At 42.5% G+C, this 20,521-nt stretch overlaps 1 protein-coding gene across 1 annotated transcript in view; it reads left to right on the top strand.

Annotated features, from left to right (window-relative positions):
- The window catches only part of TPRG1 (tumor protein p63 regulated 1), a 202,129-nt gene that overhangs the window by 42,257 nt on the left and 139,351 nt on the right, over positions 1 to 20,521 (top strand). The window contains exon 2 of the mRNA XM_073626409.1: positions 9,746 to 9,931. Coding sequence (XP_073482510.1) covers positions 9,755 to 9,931 — 177 coding nt within the window. The 5' untranslated portion in view covers positions 9,746 to 9,754. The remainder of the gene's footprint in view (positions 1 to 9,745; positions 9,932 to 20,521) is intronic.

Below are 20,521 nucleotides of genomic sequence, written 5' to 3'. Positions count from 1 at the left end.
GGTTGGGGGGTAATGTACTGGACACAGGGAGAACTGGTTGGGGGGTATTGTACTGGACACAGGGAGAACTGGTTGGGGGGTATTGTACTGGACACAGGGCAGGGAGAACTGGTTGGGGGGTATTGTACTAGACACAGGGAGAACTGGTTAGGGGGTATTGTACTAGACACAGGGAGAACTGGTTGGGGGGTATTGTACTGGACACAGGGCAGGGAGAACTGGTTGGGGGGTATTGTACTGGACACAGGGAGAACTGGTTGGGGGGTGTTGTACTGGACACAGGGCAGGGAGAACTGGTTGGGGGGTATTGTACTGGACACAGCGAGAACTGGTTGGGGGGTATTGTACTGGACACAGGGCAGGGAGAACTGGTTGGGGGGTATTGTACTGGACACAGGGAGAACTGGTTGGGGGTATTGTACTGGACACAGGGAGAACTGGTTGGGGGGTGTTGTACTGGACACAGGGCAGGGAGAACTGGTTGGGGGGTATTGTACTGGACACAGGGAGAACTGGTTGGGGGGTATTGTACTGGACACAGGGAGAACTGGTTGGGGGGTATTGTACTGGACACAGGGAGAACTGGTAGGGGGGTATTGTACTGGATACAGGGAGAACTGGGGGAGGGGGTATTGTACTGGACACAGGGAGAACTGGGGGGGGGGGTATTGTACTGGACACAGGGAGAACTGGGGGGGGGGGGGGGGGTATTGTACTGGACACAGGGAGAACTGGGGGGGGGGGGGGGTATTGTACTGGACACAGGGAGAACTGGTTGGGGGGTATTGCACTGGACCTCTTCAAAAGCGATTACACAGTAATTACTTAACATGTTTTCAATAACTGGGTTCCCTAAAGAAATCCTGATGGTCTAAGGCACTCCGTTCATGTCGAAGGTGATGGCAGACCTGTTTCAGATTAAACTGTAGCTTACTTCTGTCTATCACCCGCAGATGACTGGGCTGGTCGAGAGATTTAACAAAAAACCTTAATCTACGTGCACCGTTTAGGAGATAATCTAGCGAGCAGCAGTCAGTGATGTCACCAGCGCATCTGCTTTGAGGGAACGGCATGCCCGTGTGGTTCCTTCAGAGCGGTGTGCCATGGCCGAGACTCCCATGCGCAGGAGTGGCGTCATGCGGCTCGGCCAATCTGACAGCTGGAGTCCCCAAAACCAGAAAGAAGACTGGTTGAAGAAGAAAGCCTCTGCAGCGGTGACAGCACGCCACTGGAGAGGTTCGTTTTTAAGGCAAGTCTTTCATAATGTGCTAGTAAGCTGTGCATATTATGATATTGCCTTGCAGGTGGAAAATGTTTTTTTTTCCTTAACCACTTGCCTACTGGGCACTTTCAACCCCTTCCTGCCCAGTATAATTTTCAGCTTTCAGTGCTGTCGCACTTTGAATGACAATTTTTTATGGTCATGCAACACTGTACCCAAACACAATTGTTATCATTTTTTTTTTTAAAGGACAGACAGAGCTTTCTTTTGGTGGTATTTAACCACTTCAGCCCTGGAGGATTTGGCTGCTCAATGACCAGAGCACTTTTTACAATTTGGTACTGCGCTGTTTTAACTGGTAATTGCGCGGTCATGCAATGCTGTACCCAAACAAAATTTGCGTCCTTTTTTTTTCCCCACAAATAGAGCTTTCTTTTGATGGTATTTGATTGCCTCTGTGATTTTTTTTTTTTTTTTTTTTTTTTTTTTTAATTAATTTTTTTTGCGATATAAACGGAAAAAAAAAATGATATTCTTTTTGTTATTAAAAAAAAAAAAAAAAAAATTAATAAACTCAATTTTAGTCATACCTTTAGGCCAAAATGTATTCAGCCACATGCTTTTGGTAAAAAAAATGTCAATAAGCGTATATTGTTTGCGCAAAAGTTATAGCGTCTACAAACTAAGGTACATTTTCTGGAATTTACGCAGCTTTTAGTTTATGACTACCCATTTCATCATGTGCTAAAATGGCAGGGCAGTACAAACCCCCATCCTGGAAAGTAGAGACCCCAAGGAAATTGGTGAGAGGCATGTTGAGCCCATTGAATATTTTATTTTTTGTCACAAGTGATTGAAAAATGACTATAAAAAAAAAAAAAAAATTTTTTTTAAATTACACAAAGTTGACACTAAATGATATATTGCTCACACATACCATGGTTATATGTGGAATTACACCCCAAAATACATTTTGCTGGGGATACCTCGTGTGGAACTTTTTGGCAGTCTAACCGCGTACAGGACCCTGAAAACCAATCACTGCCTTCAGGCTTTGTAAGGGCGTACATTTTTGACTTCACTCCTTACTGCCTATCACAGTTTCGGAGGCCATGAAATGCCAAGATAGCACAAACCCCCCCCAAGTGACCCAATTTTGGAAAGTAGACACCCCAAGCTATTTGCTGAGAGGTATAGTGAGTATTTTATTTTGCAGATCTCGCTTTTTGTCACAGTTTTGAAAATTGAAAAAAGAAAAAAAAAATACATTTTTTTTTTCTTCATTTTCAAAAATAAATGAGATCATGCCATAGGTAAATGTGAAATTACACCCCAAAATACATTCTGCAAAATACTCACCATGCCTCTTAGCAAATACCTTGGGGTGTCTACTTTCCAAAATGGGGTCATTTGGGGGGGGGGGTTGTGCTATCTGGACATTGCAGGGTCTCCATAACTGTGATAGGTAGTGAGGAGTAAAATCACAATTTTTTTACGCCTTTAGAAAGCCTGAAGGCGCTGCTTGTTTTTTGGGGTCCTGTACGCGGCTGGCTCTCAAAAAGTCTCACAGGTGGTATCCCCGTACACAGGAGAAGCTGCAGAATGTATTTTGGGGTGTAATTTCACATTTACCTATGGCATGTTTGAGCAATAGATCATTTAGTGACAACTTTGTGCAAAAAAAAATCGTTTTTCATTTTGTGGCAAAATATAAAATATTCCATGGACTCAACATGCCTCTCATCAAATAGCTTGGGGTATCTATTTTCCAAAAATCAGTCATTTGTGGGGGTTTGAATTGTCCTGGCATTTTATGCACAACATTTAGAAGCTTATGTCACACATCACCCACTCTTCTAACCACCACTTTCTGACACTTTTTGTTTACATGAAAAAATATTATTTTTTTACAAGAAAATTACTTTAGGAGGGAATTTTAAGGAAAAAAACTTACATTTAAATGCCCATCAATGCAGCCTTGCACAGCGTCAATGCAGCCTTGCAGCCTTGGTGTCATTTGCAGCCTCATCAGTGTCCATTTGCAGCCTTGCAGCTTTGTCAGTGCCCATCTGCAGCTTTGTCTGTGTCCATTTGCAGCCTTGCCCAGGCTGCAGTTAAACTGCAGTGATTTGTCAGTATCACTGCAGCTTGAAAATGGCGCCACCGGCGCCGAAATACATAGCCGTGACTTGCGACGGCTCTCGGCCACTTTCGGCTCCACTCGTAATCCCACCCGGGATGGGCGTGACTGTGAGCGGAGCGAGCGCCGCCCATATACAGATGGCCGAGTGTACTCTGCTAGGTTCGGCTAGCTCCGCTCACAGTCACGCCCATCCCGGGCGGGACTACGAGTGGAGCCGAAAGTGGCTGAGAGCCGTCGCAAGTCGCGGCTATGTATTTCGGCACCGGCGTTGCCATTTTCAAACTCGGCCGGAGATCGCTCCGCTCACGGTCAGCGGGGGATCGAAGGGGATCAGCGTATAACACGCACCCGCGATTTTCCCCTGATTTTAAGGGGGAAAAAGTGCGTGTTATACGCCGATAAATATGGTATATTTTTTAAAGCAAAGGCCCTACAGATTAAAATGGTGGGTGTTGCAATTCGTTTTTTCACACAGTATTTGCGCAGCGATTTTTTTTTTCGCAATGTTTTTGGAAAAAACACACTTTTTTTTTATTTTAATGCACTAAAACACACTATGTTGCCCAAATGTTTGATGAAATAAAAAAGATGATCTTATGCCGAGTACATGGATACCAAACACGACATGCTTTAAAATTGCGCACAAACGTGCAGCGGCGACAAACTATATACATTTTTAAAAGCTTTTACAGGTTGCCATTTTAGATTTACAGAGGAGACCTACTGCTAAAATTACTGCCCTCGGTCTGACCTTCGCGGTGATACCTCACATGCATGGTGCAATTGCTGTTTACATATTACACCTGACCGACGCTTGCGTTCGCCTTTGCGTGTGAGCACGGGGGGACAGGTGCTTTATTTTTGCTTTTTTATTATATTTTTAAACTGTTCCTTTCATATTTACTTTTTAATCATTTTTATTGTTATCTCAGGGAATGTAAATATTCCCTATGATAACAATAGATAGTGACAGGTACTCCTTTTGTTTTTTTGTTGTGTTTTTTTTTTTTTTTTTTAAATGGGGTCTCCTTTTTCTTTTTTCTTTTTCTTTTTCTTTTCTTTCCCGAGAAAACCATGGAAGACGGGGGGGACACGTTCCCTCCCATTGCTTATAAAGGCAGTCCAGAGGCTAATTGGCCTCTAGGATTGCTTTTACATGAAAGCCGACCTCTGGCTGAAATGAATGATACCAAGATGATACCTAAAACATGCAGGTATCATTCTGGTATAACCACTCAATGTCCAGCAACATACCAGTACGTTGCTGGTCCTTGTTGGGCATACATTGTAATGTTCTTTTTTCAGCCTGTGGGCTGAACGAAAAAAAGAGATTGATCGGTAGGTATGCTGACCATTAGAATACAGAGCTTCATCCACCCACTTCTAATGATGGGCATACATGCACCATTTTTTTTTTTTTTTTTTTTTTTTTTTTTAACTGTGGTGGTGAAATCACCTCCTACAACGCTGGAGTTGCTGATTTACGTATCGTGGGAGCAAACGCTGTTGCTGTCAAGATAAATAAATCAGTGCTGCAGCTGAATGGCATACCTGCTAAGCAAATGATGGTTAACAATAAAACAAAGTAACATTACAGTATAACAGTAAGACTTGCCATACCTGCAAAGCAAATACAATAAAACATAGTAAAAATAAAACCTATTTTAACGCAATCTGTGCCTAAAAAATATATGCCGAAGCATTGGGGCAATCCACCCCTAATGTTAGGAGCTAATCGCTTTTCCACCCCTGCCCCCATGCTTCGGCATATATGCTCTTTTTTTTTTAACTGTGCTGTTGCTGTCAAGATAAATAAACCCGTGCTGCAGCTGAATGGCGTACCTGAAAACAAAAAAATGGTTAAGAATAAAACACAGTAAAGTGTAAAAGATTTACATACCTGAAAAGCAAACATGATAAAATACAGTAACAATAAAACATTGCATTGTAGCATACAGTAAAAAAGAGCAGAACAATGGAGAGAGAGAACAATAAAACGACCACTATTTTATATATTTTTTTGTATTATTTTTTATTTTTTTTTAACACACTTTTTTTTGTAACGGTTCGGGTCTCCCAAAATGCGATGGCATCTTTGGAGACCTTGTGAATGTGTGTCTGTGCAGTGCTGTACCCTACGCTAATACTCCACTAGTGTGTGGTAGCGTTCAAAACATTCACCAATGCAAAGACCAGGATGGTCAGGACAGGAGGGACAATAATAGCGGGTGTCATGCCTATATCCGCGCTTTCTACAGACATGACATTTTCTTTGGGGGGCTCGTTGGGTAGGGGTACCAGGGAGGACATAAGGAAAATGCCTCTCATGCAGCCGACTTACTGCATTTGGATTGGGAAGTTGGGCCACAGCACTGTCTGGAACCAGAAGGGCTGTGATGATCTCTTCCTGGAATTTAAGGGAAGGATCCAGTTCATCCTGAAGCTTTGTATAGCACATAAGCATTCAGCAGAGCCAATTGAAATAAGTATACAGACATTTTTTTGTACCAGCATCTGGCCTTACGGGCAATTGGGGACGGCGCCAACAACTGGTCATTGAGGTCCACCCCCTCCCATATTAAGGGTATATGCGTGGACACAGAGGGGTTTCTCCACAACACCAGTCGCTGTAGGAATTTGGACTATTGTGTCTGCGTGAAGGGAGGTCAGAATGAAAACATTCCGATTATCCCTCCACTTCACAGCGAGCAAATTATTACACTTCAAGCAGGCTCTCTCCCCCAGCCTAAGACTGGAATATACAAGCCGCTGGGGTAAGCCCCGGCGATTAGATCGCACGGTGCCACATGCGCCAATTCCATGATCAAACAAGTGACTAAAAAGTGGCACGCTTGTGTAATAATTGTCCACATATAAGTGGTACCCCTTTCCGAATAAGGGTGACACCAAGTCCCACACAATCTTACCAGCGTTCCCTGTGCAGTTCTCCGGCTCTACTTGACTATCTCTTCCCTCGTAAACCATAAAACCTATATGTATAGCGTGTGGCCCTGTCACAGAGCTTATACATCTTGACCCTATATCTGGCACGCTTGCTGGGAAGATACTGTTTGAAAGACAAGCGGCCAGAAAACGTAATCAGGGACTCATCAATGCAGACAACTTGATGGGGAGTAAACAAGGCTGCAAACTGTTGGTTGAAGTGGTTTATGAGGGGCCGAATTTTGTAAAGCCGATCGTATCCAGGGTCCCCCCGAGGATGACAGAGTTCATTGTCATTGAAGTGCATGAACCACAAGATCTGCTCGTATCGTGCCCTGGCCATGGAGGCAGAGAACATGGGCATATGGTGAATTGGGTCAGTGGCTCAATATGACTGCAACTCACTCTTTTTAGTTATGCCCATGAGGAGGGATAGGCCCAGGAAGATCTTAAATTTGGAGACCGTAATAGGTCTCCAATCTCTGGCAAGAGTCAAATGGGGATTAGCAGCGATGAATTGACCAGCATACAAATTGCTTTGGTCCACAATAGATCTATAGAGATATTCCGTGAAAAACAGCAAATAAAAAAATCAGGTGACGTAAAATCGACTGTTTCCACCTGAATTCCGGGTTGGCCAGTGAATGGGGGAAGTACGGGTGCTGCAGAAGTGGTGGGCTCCCAATTAGGATTGGCGAATGCAGCAGGAAGGGCACTATGGGCTTGATGGGCGTGTTTGTCTTCTTCTGTGCTTGCCACCTCACCAGCTTGAACTGCACTTATGGGACTTGCCACGTCACCACGTGATACTGCAGTGCTGGTTTAACTACGATCAGGGTCTACTAGGCCGCTGGTGCTTGCCAGTTCACCAGAAGGATGAGCGGCACTAGTACTGGCTCTCTGCTCCATACGAGAGCCCTGCGGTTCTTCCACCTCAACGACAGCAGAAGAGCGGGGTCTGGTACGCCTGACCTTAGCTCTGACGATGGAGTGGTCCCTGCCATCTGTCAGGGTGCCGCTGCTGTCTACATGATCGTATTCTGAGCCTGAATCTGACAGATGAGTGACTTCCTCTTCACTATCTGTCATACTCAGAAACGTGTAGGCCTCTTCACTAGTGTACCTTCGATTTGCCATTTTGGGCTGTAAATTTACTGGTACACTATTGAGACTCACAGGAAAAAAAGCTCCTGACTGTCAGCGACTGATTTAAATGCTACAAAAAAAAACTGTTAGCGTTCTCAGGGATCAGGGATCTTCTGTCAATATGGTGTGCTGTGTGTACACTGAGGAAAAAAAATGAACTTAAATGATTTTAGCAAATGGCTGCAATATAACAAAGAGTGAAAAATTTAAGGGGGTCTGAATATATTGGACATTTAAAAAAAAAAAAAAAAAAATTGTGGAATCATTTTCTTTAACAAAATGTAATCTAAATTTTTGTCTCCTCAAAGTAGCCACCTTTTGCAGATATAACCGCCAAACACATTTGTGGCATTCTTTCTACAAAGGAAATCAATTATTTTGAAACTGAGACTAGCTTACTTCCATCAGTGTTAAGCTGTGCTTGACGTTGTTATCCTGTGAGCCATGTCATGCAAGCTGTTGACTCTCAGAAACTTGTCTTCTAATTCTGTTGTGGCTTTGGGTCTGCCAGACCTCCATCTGTCAGTTTCCTCCAGTTCCCAAGTGCCTTTTGATAGTGTAGAAAACTGTACTCACCGACACCTTGGCTGCAATCTCTCAAAAGGAACGACTTATACTTTTTAAGGGTTATAATGGTCTGTCTGTCTTCCTTTGTTAATGGCCTTTTCTCGACAACAAAAGTTGGGATGCTTGTAGGAATTAACATAAACTTAAGGCTTCATTTACTTATATTGCTGCAGAACAACTGTGAGTTGTTAATCCGTTACTTCTTCCCTGAAAAAGGCCTTTATGTATAACTCTTAAATGTACATTATTTTTCAGTTTTTGTTAACCTTAAAGGGGTTGTAAAGGTATTTTTTTAAATAACAAACATGTTATACTTACCTTAACTGTGCAGCTCGTTTTGCACAGAGTGGCCCCGAACCTGGTCTTCTGGGGTCCCTCGGCAGCTGTTTCAGCTCTTCCCCTCAAGGACTCAACACCTTAATGCGAGCTCCCTCGCATGGTGTGGAGTGCTTGCGGGCGCGCTCCCGTTATACAGCTGGTGGCTATAGCCGCTCACTGTATCACTCGGCCCCGTGCGCCGTGTCATTGCATGTGATTGACAGCAGCGCGAGCCAATGGCTGCGCTGCTTTCAATCCATCCACTGTAGCCAATCAGCGGCCAGGCTGAGTGGCGAAGAGGATGTTGGGAGCGAGCGCGGGACTTTCGAGGGGTCAGGTAAGTAAAATGGGGGGGCTGGGGGCGGCGGTATTGTCGGAAGTTTTTTTTTACCTTAATGCATAGAATGCATTAAGGTGAAAAAACGTTTACCTTTACAACCCCTTTAAAGTGATATCAAAGTCTCACTTTTTTATTTTTTGTTTAAAAATAACAAACATGTCATACTTACCTGCTCTGTGCAGTGGTTTTGCAAAGAGCTGCCCAGATCCTCTTCCCCTGCCTTCACTCCTAGCCCCTCCTTCCTGTTGAGTGCCCCCCACAGCAAGCAGCTTGTTATGGGGGCACCCAAACCGAGCTGCTGTTCTGTGTGTTAATTCAGTCTCTCTTCAGAGTCCCCGGACACCCCGACTTCAAGATTTCTTCAATTGATGGGGTAATGTAGCTCACCTTTTTTTTTTTTTTTTCCCCACCAGGTAACTAACTAACTACCTATTATACACCAGTTAAAATACATAAACACAAACTTTTTAGCCTACCTCCCTATGCTTCAAAAGTTGTGGGACTTATAGTGTACTTTTTCCATAACATGTTGTCTTGTAAATGCATTGTACTGATTTGAGGTTACTGCTTTCATGGAATGTAAAATGGCATTAACCAAAAATTGTATCCCAATACTATGTTGCTTGGCTTGGTGGGAGATATGATGCCCCATAGGTCTTATACAATCTTCTTTTAGATTCCTACTTTTCTTCATTAAGAATCTCATCGTAGAAACAGACTTCACCTTGCTCCCTAGCAGAATGGCTTTCCTTGATTAATACTAATGTACAGTACCTCTTTCCAAACTAACATACAAGCTTAAAGGGGATATGAAACAGATCTAGGGACCTTGCACCACATGCTTCCCCACTACGCCCAGGAGACTTGTACATGTAAATGATTGTTTCTTTTGTAATAAAACTCTTTTGATTGCTGTTGCCATGGAATGTCCATTTGTCTGTTTGTAACACTGTTGGACTTTATTGTGGGTTTTTATTGTTTTCCCTCTTGTATTGTCATTGCAAAATGTTATTAAAATCTAGTGTCTTGCATCATTTTCAAGGACATATATCTTGTATCTCCTCAGATTTTAACCATGGCCCAGGCTCCTGCAGGTGATGAATTTCGGCCAGTGGAATTGGGAAAGCAGGAACCATATGTCACTCCGGACACAGGGAGAAAGCCGGGACAAGAGGAAAAAGAGCAGCCACAAAATACAAACGCTAATCAATCCGACAAACAGTTTCTTCTGAGAAAGTTCTTTGTTGCCAGGGTAAAATAAACTTTCAAATAATGCACTATGTATGTATGCTTGGGGAAGGGGTGGGAGTAAATCAGCATTAGATGTAAAATGTGGCCTACAAAAATGTAGATAATTAAAATTGGGATATCATCATTTAGTCACTGTGATTATTTTGTGACTGTTCACATTCCAATATCCATTTTTCAATTTTAACTATGATGGCATAAAATAAAGAATAAGCCACATAGACTGAAACTAAATATTAGCAGGCCATTGGCATCTTGATTAACCACTTGCTTACAGGGCACTTAAACCCCCCTCCTATCCACACCAATTTTCAGCTTTCAGCGCTGACGCACTTTGAATGACAATTGCGCGGACATACAACACTGTACCCAAATAAAATTTTTATCATTTTTTTCACCACAAATAGAGCTTTCTTTTGGTGGTATTTGATCACCTCTGCACTTTTTACTTTTTGTTAAAAAAATGTAAAAAACTGAATTAAAAAAAAAAAAAAAAAATTATTTTTTTTATATTTTGTGTTAAAAAATTTAAAACGGGTCATTTTTCTCCTTCATTGATGTACGCTGATGAGGCGGCAGTGATGGGCACTGATGGGTGGCAGCGATGGGCAGCACTGCCAGGTGGCACTGATTGGCACTACAGGTGGGCATTGATAGGTGGCACTTGTGGGCATTGATAGGTGGCACTTGTGGGCACTGTTAGGTAGCACTATTTGGTGGCACTGATGAGGCAGATGTGCCTCTTCCACTTGGGGACCGATGTCCCTTACATCCGAGCCGGTGAACGGCTTTTTTTTCTACTCACGCTGTGAGCGTGAGTAGAAAAAAAAAATGATTACCGATCTTTTGTTTACATCATGTGATCAGCTGTCATTGGCTGACAGATGGTCACATGGTAAGGGGCCGGGACCGGCCCTTTACTTGGATCGGTGATCAGCCGAGTCTCAGTGACTCGGTGATCGCAGCGCGCTCGGCGCGCGCCCTGCAGGGCGCGTACAGGGAGCGTGCACAGGGGAGGCCGTCATATGACGGCCTCCCGGGAATTCAGGTCCGCGCTGTGGCCGTCATTCGGCCATAGCGCGGATGTGTAGTGGTTAAGAAACCTGCAGTCAGCTTGAGAAGTATGGCCAAAGCTTTTTTGGCCACCCTTCTCTTTGGGTCCACCAGATTGCACTTAATTGTACTCTCCCATGACCCAGAATTGTGGTTAAAGCCCACTGTCACTTGACTTCACAGAGCTTCTCAAGGCTCTGGAAGGATTCCGTCAATTACTTTTGCTCTCCTGGGACCCGGAATTAGCTGAAAGTGAGCTCAAGAATCCTCACAATAATGCCATTGAGAGCTTGAGCCAGCCGTTCCCGCCCCCTCCTCAGCCAGTACTCCAGTGAGTGTTGGAGGGGAAGAAGGAAGAGCTGTAAGTTACAGTCACTGCTCTCAACTCCAAGTGGACCAAGAACTACGCGATTGGTGGTCATGTAAACACCCAGTTGTCAGTGTTAGAGCCAGTGGGGGACAGCTGCAGCATAGGTATGGGAGGTGAGTATGTATGTTTATTTTTTTAGGATCCCACTTCTCATTTAAAGAAGAATTCCAAACAGGGTATAGTTTTACAGTTGCATTTGTCATACCTCAAACACACAGAAAAACACGGGTCTGCTACCCACACTTAGGGTGCCATTAATAATTAATGACACCACAAACGCGACCTGCAATTGCAGCGTGTTTCCAAAAATGTGAGGCAAAATGCATATTTTTTGTGTGTTTCGTTGCGCATTAGCACAGATGTGAATGCATCCTTAATATTTGCAGGAGGCGCAACTAGCTACATGTAAACAGTAGTAGAAGAGCGCATATTCTCTGCCGGCTGACTACTCAAATGTTCCTTTTTTCTGCATGTTTCAGTAAAGATAAGATGGGATATAGCTTTTAAGAAGAAAGAAGATAGTAGAAGGCCATAAGTGTTATGGCAACTATTATCTTTGACCCTTACAAGGCTAGTCATACACCTATGATAGCAGTCTGAAGATAATTTTTTAATTTTAAAAAATATTAATAGAAAGTTCAAAAATTACTTTAATCCAAAAAAAATGTTGTAGAATGGAAATTTTACAGCCATGTGCCATGGGATAATAGAGCTGCACGATTCTGGCCAAAATGAGAATCACAATTTTTTTGCTTAGGATAAAAAGATAACGATTCTCGCGATGTAAAATCTTTCACATTATACAAAAAAAAAAAGGGGCCAACTTTACTGGTTTATTTTTTTTTTTTTTTTTTAATTCATCCAAAAAAATTGCATTTAAAAGACCGCTGCGCAAATACAGTGTGACATAAAATATTGCAACAACCACCATTTTATTCTCTAGGGTGTCTACTAAAAAAATATGTATAATGTTTGGGGGTTCTAAGTAATTTTCTAGCAAAAAAAAAAAAAGATTTTAACTTGAAACCAACAAATGACAGAAAAAGGTTTAGTGTTTAAAGAGGAAGTAAAGCCTCTGGAAAAACAAAAAAACACCCTGCAAGACAAAGGCATAATGAGCTAGTATGCATAGCATACTAGCTCATTATGAATTACTTACCTGAGATCGAAGCCCCAGCATCGGCCCTCGTTTGCCTCCTCCGACGCCGCCGTCTATCCCGTAGTGACTTCCGGGTATCGCGGCTCTGGTGCTGTGACTGGCCGGAGCCACGATGACGTCACTCCCGCGCATGCGCACTGGTGACGCCACTAGAAACGGCACGCTCAGTGCGCCTGATGTCTACGCGGCATGCGCCGTAGACATCGGTGCCGCTATTTCTGCAAATGTCTCCTAAACCTTTCAGGTTTGGGAGATATTTCTTGCACCTTCAGGTAAGCATTAATCTAGGCTTACCTGTAGGTTAAAGTGGTTGTAATGATTTTACAACCACTTCAAGTGGTTTAAACTTTTTTTCACTTACACACGAAGTCTATTCCATTGACAAATTGTTACAATGTTTAGACTTAAGTTCAACTGATAAAGAATGTTTTGATTTTTGGCAGACTGCCCGTTTTTTTCCTTCCTTTCTTTTGATGGCTGTGGCTTCAGAAGAGCAGAGAGAATTCTTTGCATAGAAAGAATTGTGAAACACTTTAGTCAAGATCGCGATAACGATTCTTGACGATTAATTGTGCAGCTCTAGATAATAGACTATCTTACTATCTGTTTATGCATCTTCAGATACTCAAACAATTGTGCCCAATATGCATGTACATTTCTCTTACCTGAAAATATCACTTCATTATTATTTGCCACTAGTTTTTGAACAGTCAGTAAAGATTGTTTCTGTTTTTGCAAATATCTTCCAAAGATTGTTTTCACAAAAGATTCCTACAAGCCTGGCAATAACTTTGTCCCTGGGTAGTCTAAGGTTGGCCATACTTGTGAATATTTCACAAATATTAGCGGGCAATGGCATATTGGGATAGGGTATGAGCATGGTAAAGTGTTTCTGTTGATTAAGGCTAGATTCACACCTATGCATTTTTAGTGCTTTTTGCCTTTTGCAGATTTGCACTACAGCCCATATACCATGGTTTCCTATGGAACACGTAGTGCAAATCTTCAAAAGGCAAAAAGCACTAAAAATGCCTAGATGTGATTCCAGCCTTATGCCTGATTCACACCTATGTGTTTTTTTCAGTTTTGCAGAAACGCACTACAGTCCATTTAACATGGTTTCCTATGGATGTAGTTGACATCTGTGCATTTTATGGAAAGGACCAGTGTTTTTTTTCTGGTTTTTGGCTCCATAGACTTCAATGGTTTAAAAATGTGTATTGAAAAATGCAAACTGCACCTGCAATATGCAACCTGCATGAGTGTGAATCAGGTCCAAAAGGTGAATAATCACTGCATAATTGCAAAGATTTTTCAACTCTGCATTTTGTCACTAGTCCTCATGATGTTTGGAAGTACTTACAAGGGCTACTGTTAGCAATCACTGGGCCCCGTACAGCCTACCTGACCAGGCCCTCCTAAAATATCAAAACAATATGTTCCCTAAAAAGACATTTAAAATCTTTATTGGCAGACACAAACGCAACATAACTTACTGAACTTCTGTTAAATCTAGAACATAAAAGTGTACTGAGTTAATAAATAAAGCTCTATGTGTGAATGAGGTCTTGGGGCTCATTTACATGGCCACTGTGGCCTGTAAAGTGTGAATCAGTGTTGTGTGTTTTTTTTTTTTTTTTTTTTTATGGTGCACACCTATCAAATTAGTACATATAGTAACAGCCGTCCAAACAAACTACTCATGTTTACTGTATAGGCCAGAGAAACCACATGAATGAGTCTTTAAATTTTTAATTATTTTTTTACATTTTAAATTTAATTTTTTTTTCACAATGTTCTTAGGACAGGTGGTGGAGGGTTTCGTGAAATATCGGGGGTCTAAATAGACCCTCACTGTTAAGAAAGGGACTGAGGATATACATTTAAAATTTTAAAGTTACCAGCAGGAATAAAGGGGAATTTTTTCAAATGGGGATACTTGTTTCTGTAATAAATATCTAAGAGGGGATTTCCCTTGTATTGGAAAGATAGTCTCTCACTTCCTGTTGAGAAAAGGAAATGGGGGACACGGATGGCAAAAAGAAAACAGGCAGCAGAATTAACCTACTCTATCCAAACTTATTTTAAATGATGTGTTTGTGTGTGTTATCAGCTTGACATAATGTGAACACTACAGACATTTTCTAAATAGGTAATATTAGCTATTTCTCAATTTTATACAGCGACAGCATTTTTTGCTGCACTGTACAAAATATTTTTTTTCCCTGAATCGGGGTAGCTGACCTCTTAACACACATTCTAATTCTAGTACTGGCAGAAATTCATTAACTAAGTTGTTTTTAGAGTGTTAACTATATAAGTGTGACCAGCAGGGCTGTATTGATTTTCATTATGCACCTATCGATTACTTTTCTCTTCTTTATGACTGCAGAATGTAAACAGGTGACACATACAGTAGATGCAAAATGAAATGGGTATCTGCATGGTATGTGCACTGCATGTATAGGAAGACATTGTTGAAGACCATATGGGAAAGGTTATTGTGGACAAATAGATAAACATTGGACAGCACAATGTAAATACGTACATCCTCCCTATAATTGGTTCCTGATTGTTTAGTCCTAGTCCTTGCTTACATACATGAGAAATAAAAGTGTTTTGAAATAAAATAATTAATGGCTAGCCTAGCTGCTCCCCTGAAGTTTTGCTGACCAGAACCACCCAGACTGGGGCCTTGGTGGCCAATCTACAATATAATATTTGGTAACCATATGAAATTTTAGTAAATAGCTGTCCACATGATAACCATCTGTACTTATACTGGTCTTTTGAATGCAGTTTAGCAATGGTTTGTGTTCTCTAGAATTTCCAAAGACTTTGTTGGATGACTTTGTTTGAATAATGCTTGGCCTATAAACACATGAAACATGCTGCCTTCATTGTGCAAATATTTAGTCAGCAATGACATTATTAACTCCTTCCTGTCTATTTCATAAGGGGTCATATCCTGCTACACTAACTTTTTTCCTTTTAACTACCAACAATGCATGGAGCAATCTACAAGTGGTTGTAGAGGCTGAAGGTTTTTTACCTTAACCACTTTCGGACCACCCACTGTGTGTGTGTGTGTGTATGTGTGTATGTATGTGTATGTGTGTGTGTATATATATATATATATATATATATATATATATATATATATATATATATATATATATATATATATATATATATATATATATATATATATATTTTCGGTATATAGCTGCCATAACACTGGTTTATTTTTATAAAGCAGGGGTCTTCAAACTCTGGCCCTCCAGTTGTTCAGGAACTACAATTCTCATCATGTCTGTGGATGTCAGAGTTTTGCAATGCCTCATGGGATGTGTAGTTCCACAACAGCTGGAGGGCCGTAGTTTGAAGATTCCTGTTATACAACATGCGATCCTCTGTCAGATAAAAGTGGTAGCGGATTTGCCACTGGATCGCTTTTATGGGCAGCAGGAGAGGTGCCCCCCCTCCACACTTCCTGGTAATTTTCCCCGCTTGCTGGAGATGTCGGTAGCGGCAAAAACTATATGACCGTCTGGAGTGCTGGGCAGGAACTCGAGTGAGTGCAAGTTGGCTCTCACTCGACTATATGCCCTTGGGAGACTCAAACGTCACTTCTGCCCTCCGGCCTTAAAGGGCCCTTTTTTTGTGTGTTTATGTAAAATTGTAAAATGACTTTTTTTTTTTTTTTTTTTTTTGCTTTTAAGTGTAAATGAGAGGTCTAAGGTCTTTTTCACCCCAGATCTCACATTTTGAAGAGGCCCTGTCCTGCTTACCTCTATTACAAGGGATGTTTACATTCCTTGTACAGGCAGTCCCCGAGTTACGAACACAATAAGGACTGTAGGTTTGTTCGTAAGTGGAATTTGTAAGTCAGAACACTGCATTTAAGTGTAACTTCCGCCTGTGTATGGATGTTGGATGTTCCGGGCGCTTGTTATGTTATCTGGGGCTCTTCTGGCCATGCATGTAGTACTGCAGTGTGGGATGTGCTCGGAGGTATCCAAGACCAACATGGAGCATAAGTGGCCAACATTTCAGGCCGTTCGTAAGTAGGATTCATTCGTAACTCGGGTGTTTGTAACTCGGGGACTGCCTGTAATAGGAATACAAGTGATTTCAATTTTTTTTTTTTTTTTAAAGGGACAGTGTAAAAAAGGAAAATAATAATAAAAAATGTTTAAAGCGCCCTGTCCCTCCGAACCCGTGTGCGGAAGCGACCGCATATGTAAGTCGCGCCCACATAAGTAAACGGTATTCAAATAACACGTGGGAGGTATTGCCGTGATCATTAGAGTGAGATCAATAATTCTAGCACTAGACTTTCTCTGCAACTCTAAATGGGTAACCTGTAAAAATTTTTTAAAGCCTCACCTATGGAGATTTTTAAGTACCGTACTTTGTTGCCATTCCACGAGCGTGCACAATTTTAAAGCATGACATGTTAGGTGTCAATTAACGTCGTAGCATCGTTTTTCACATTCTACAAAAAAATTGGGCTAACTTTACTGTTTTCTTATTTTTTAATTCAAAAAAGTGTATTTTTTTTTTCAAAAAAATTGCGTTTGTAAGACCGCTGCCCAAATGCGGTGTGACAAAGTATTGCAACAATCTCAATTTTGTTCTCTAGGTTCTCTAAGTAATTTTCTAGAGAAAAATACTGATTTTAACTTGTAAACAACAAATGTCAGAAATAGGCTTGGTCCTTACTTAACCACTTGCTGACTGTCCATAGCCGAATGAGGGCTACAGCGTGGTTGGATAACTCTGGGAGGGAGTACTATGACCTTCTCCCAGAATTGCGCCCCTGGGAATGTCATGGATCGGGGAAAGGGCCAATGACAGCGGCCCTTTACCACGTGATCACGCCATTCAATGACAGCGTGATTACTTGTAAACAAACCAGAGCATGTCCGGTTCGGCTCGCCCCCCTCTCCTCACGCTGATCATTACTGTTTGTGAGGACAGGGGAGAGCCAGGTGCAGCAGTGCTGTGGGCTGAATCTGAAGCTCCCACAGCCCTGATCTGTGCCCATCCATGGCTCATTCATCCATGGCTCATTCATCCATGGCTCATTCATCCATGGCTCATTCATCCATGGCTCATTCATGTCTCATCCATGCCCAATCCATGGCTCATCCCATGTCTCATCCATGCCCCATCCATTCATGCTCAATCCATGGCTCATTCATGCTCACACAACCCCACCCATGACTCATCCGTGCCACATCAGTAATCATCTGTGCTCATCCATGGCACATCAGTTTTCATCCGTGTGACACCAGTTTTCATCCGTGTGCTCATCTGTGCCACATCAGTGCTCATCTGTGCCACATCCATGCCACATCAGTTCTCATCCATGCCACATCAGTTCTCATCCATGCCACTACATACAGTGCCTCACAAAGGTGTAATAGGTAGTCAAATTTGATTTAAAATGTATGTCCCTAGAATGCCTGGCGTTGCTCCCTGCATGTTGGGCCTCCCTGTGTCGTGGCTTTGTAAAAGTCTCACACATGTGGTATCGCCATACTCTGGACGAGTAGCAGAATATATTTCTTTATCGTACATCACGGGACACAGAGCCATAGTTATAACTGTATGGATAATATAGGCACCTTCAGTTGATGGACGCTGGCACACCCAATACAGGAAGTTGCCTCCCTATATAACCCCTCTTCCTACCAGGAGTACCTCAGTTTTTTCGCCAGTGTCTAAGGTGTTGGTCACGGGTGAAGTTTTCCTCCTGAAGAGCTCCGCTGGAGGGATCCTTACTGGATTTAAATAGCCTCCACAGACTGGATTCATCCAAAGTGCCACTGTGGCCAAAGTAGATGGTACCCAGGCCTTGTATAGGAAGAACGAGGTTTTTCCTGTAACACCTCTCCTTGCAGGGCTGGACCCCGGGACCCAGGGCTTTGGTCACGCTCACATTACCTAAAAGTTTTTCCTGGCGGGGTGCTATACAGGTCCAAGGGAGTGGAACCCTGATAAAAAAAGGGACCTGGTCCTTGAAGGTTTTGCTAACGCAGCCCGTCGTGATGGGTGAAGATTGGATCTGTCTGTCATCATCAGTATCCTGCGGTGAGGATAAGGTAAGGGAAGAGGCCTAGGAACTGTAAAAAGTCCACCTATGTTTTTGCTTCCTTGAGGAAAAAATGTTGTCATGCCTTTAAAATCTCCACTAGATGGAGTACAATGCATACCTTAGTTTGTGTTTCTCTCTCTGGCTCATGTGTCTGGACTTGGACTTAGCAGCAGCTTGTCTCAGCGGGGATTCCTCACAGTGAAAAGATTTGCCATATTGCACTTCTCCTGGGGGCATTAGGGGGTTTTGTTCCCCCTGCAACCCCCCCCGCGCTGGGTTTTTTTCCCCACAAACGGTTCCATTAGCCCCTGCTTCTCCTCCCCTCTTGCTGGATCTGCTGAGTGACAGACCTGAATGCCACCCGCGCGGGGGAAGTGTCCAAGTTGCAAAACAGGAGGGGGCGGGGCCTAAGTGCGGCACCGTATGCGGGACGTAGCGTCCACGAGGACACACTGCGCAGGAGAGAAGCGGAGTACAAAAAGCAGTCTCTCCTCAGCTGGATAGCTGGAGAGCGCGCTGGCCCATCTCACGGGACACAGGAGCGGGGGGGCACGTGACATGGCATTACAGGCATTCCCAATAGAGGGAAAACATTTTTTCTGGCGCTAGGCTGAACTATTATTAGTGGCATTTTTATTTGCTAGACTACTGTTCAGCAAAATAGTGCATTAAAATAGTGCCTCTGCTTTTGTGCTTAGTACTATGCCTTTCAAAAAGGCAAAAACCTCAAAGGTACCAAAAATATCATCCCCAGGCACTGAGGACTCTAGTCATGCCTCCACATTGTCATCTTCTCCTGAAATACCAGAAGTGGCTAGCCAGGGTGAGCCATTGGGACCAGTAGGTGTTGCAGCTGCTTCGGACAACTCAGCCCCTATATACAGTCAGGTCCATAAACATTGGGACATCGACACAATTCTAATCTTTTTGACTCTATATACCACCACAATGGATTTGAAATGAAACGAACGAGATGTGCTTTAACTGCAGACTTTCAGCTTTAATTTGAGGGTATTTACATTTAAATCAGGTGAACGATGTAGGAATTACAACAGTTTGTATATGTGCCTCCCACTTTTTAAGGGACCAAAAGTAATGGGACAATTGGCTGCTCATCTGTTCCATGGCCAGGTGTGTGTTATTCCCTCATTATCCCATTTACAAGGAGCAGATAAAAGGTCCAGACTTCATTTCAAGTGTGCTATTTGCATTTGGAATCTGTTGCTGTCAACTCTCAATATGAGATCCAAATAGCTGTCACCATCAGTGAAGCAAGCCATCATTAGGCTGAAAAAGAAAACAAACCCATCAGAGAGATAGCAAAAACATTAGGTGTGGCCAAATCAACTGTTTGGAACATCCTTAAAAAGAAAGAACGCACCAGTGAGCTCAGCAACACCAAAAGACCCAGAAGACGACGGAAAACAACTGTGGTGGATAAAAAAAATGGAGGATGGGGGCGGGACTTTGTGTGAGGCATGTTGGTGAATATGTCCACATTATAAAAACTGTGATGGTAAGATGTCTAGAGTTGATCCTGTATCAAATGATGATACCCACAGAATATATTGCAAGGAAATGATACATAGTTTAATACAGAAAGATCATAAAACCACATACATGATAAAAGGAGTACATTTGGGCTACAATGAGGTATGTTGACATACGAAGTTTACAGACATGGTTTGAATAATGATAATACATGTACAGGACATGGTAAAATAGTGTAACACATGGTACAATAAATAGATGTATGCATCGATAGATGTTAACTCTACGCGTTTCTTGGCTTAAAACCAATCGTCAGCAGTCTGATGCAGTGTAGCTGCATTGAAAGAATAACTGTGTGTCAGTAAAAGTATGGGGAAAATGGACGCATAAACATGCAAAATAGTTTAGATATGGTCTC

This window comes from Aquarana catesbeiana, linkage group LG04, assembly GCF_042186555.1.
Source record: "Aquarana catesbeiana isolate 2022-GZ linkage group LG04, ASM4218655v1, whole genome shotgun sequence".
Taxonomy (NCBI): Eukaryota; Metazoa; Chordata; class Amphibia; order Anura; family Ranidae; genus Aquarana; species Aquarana catesbeiana.
The sequence above is the reverse complement of the archived record's forward strand: the minus strand, read 5'-3'. Positions and strand labels throughout refer to the sequence as shown.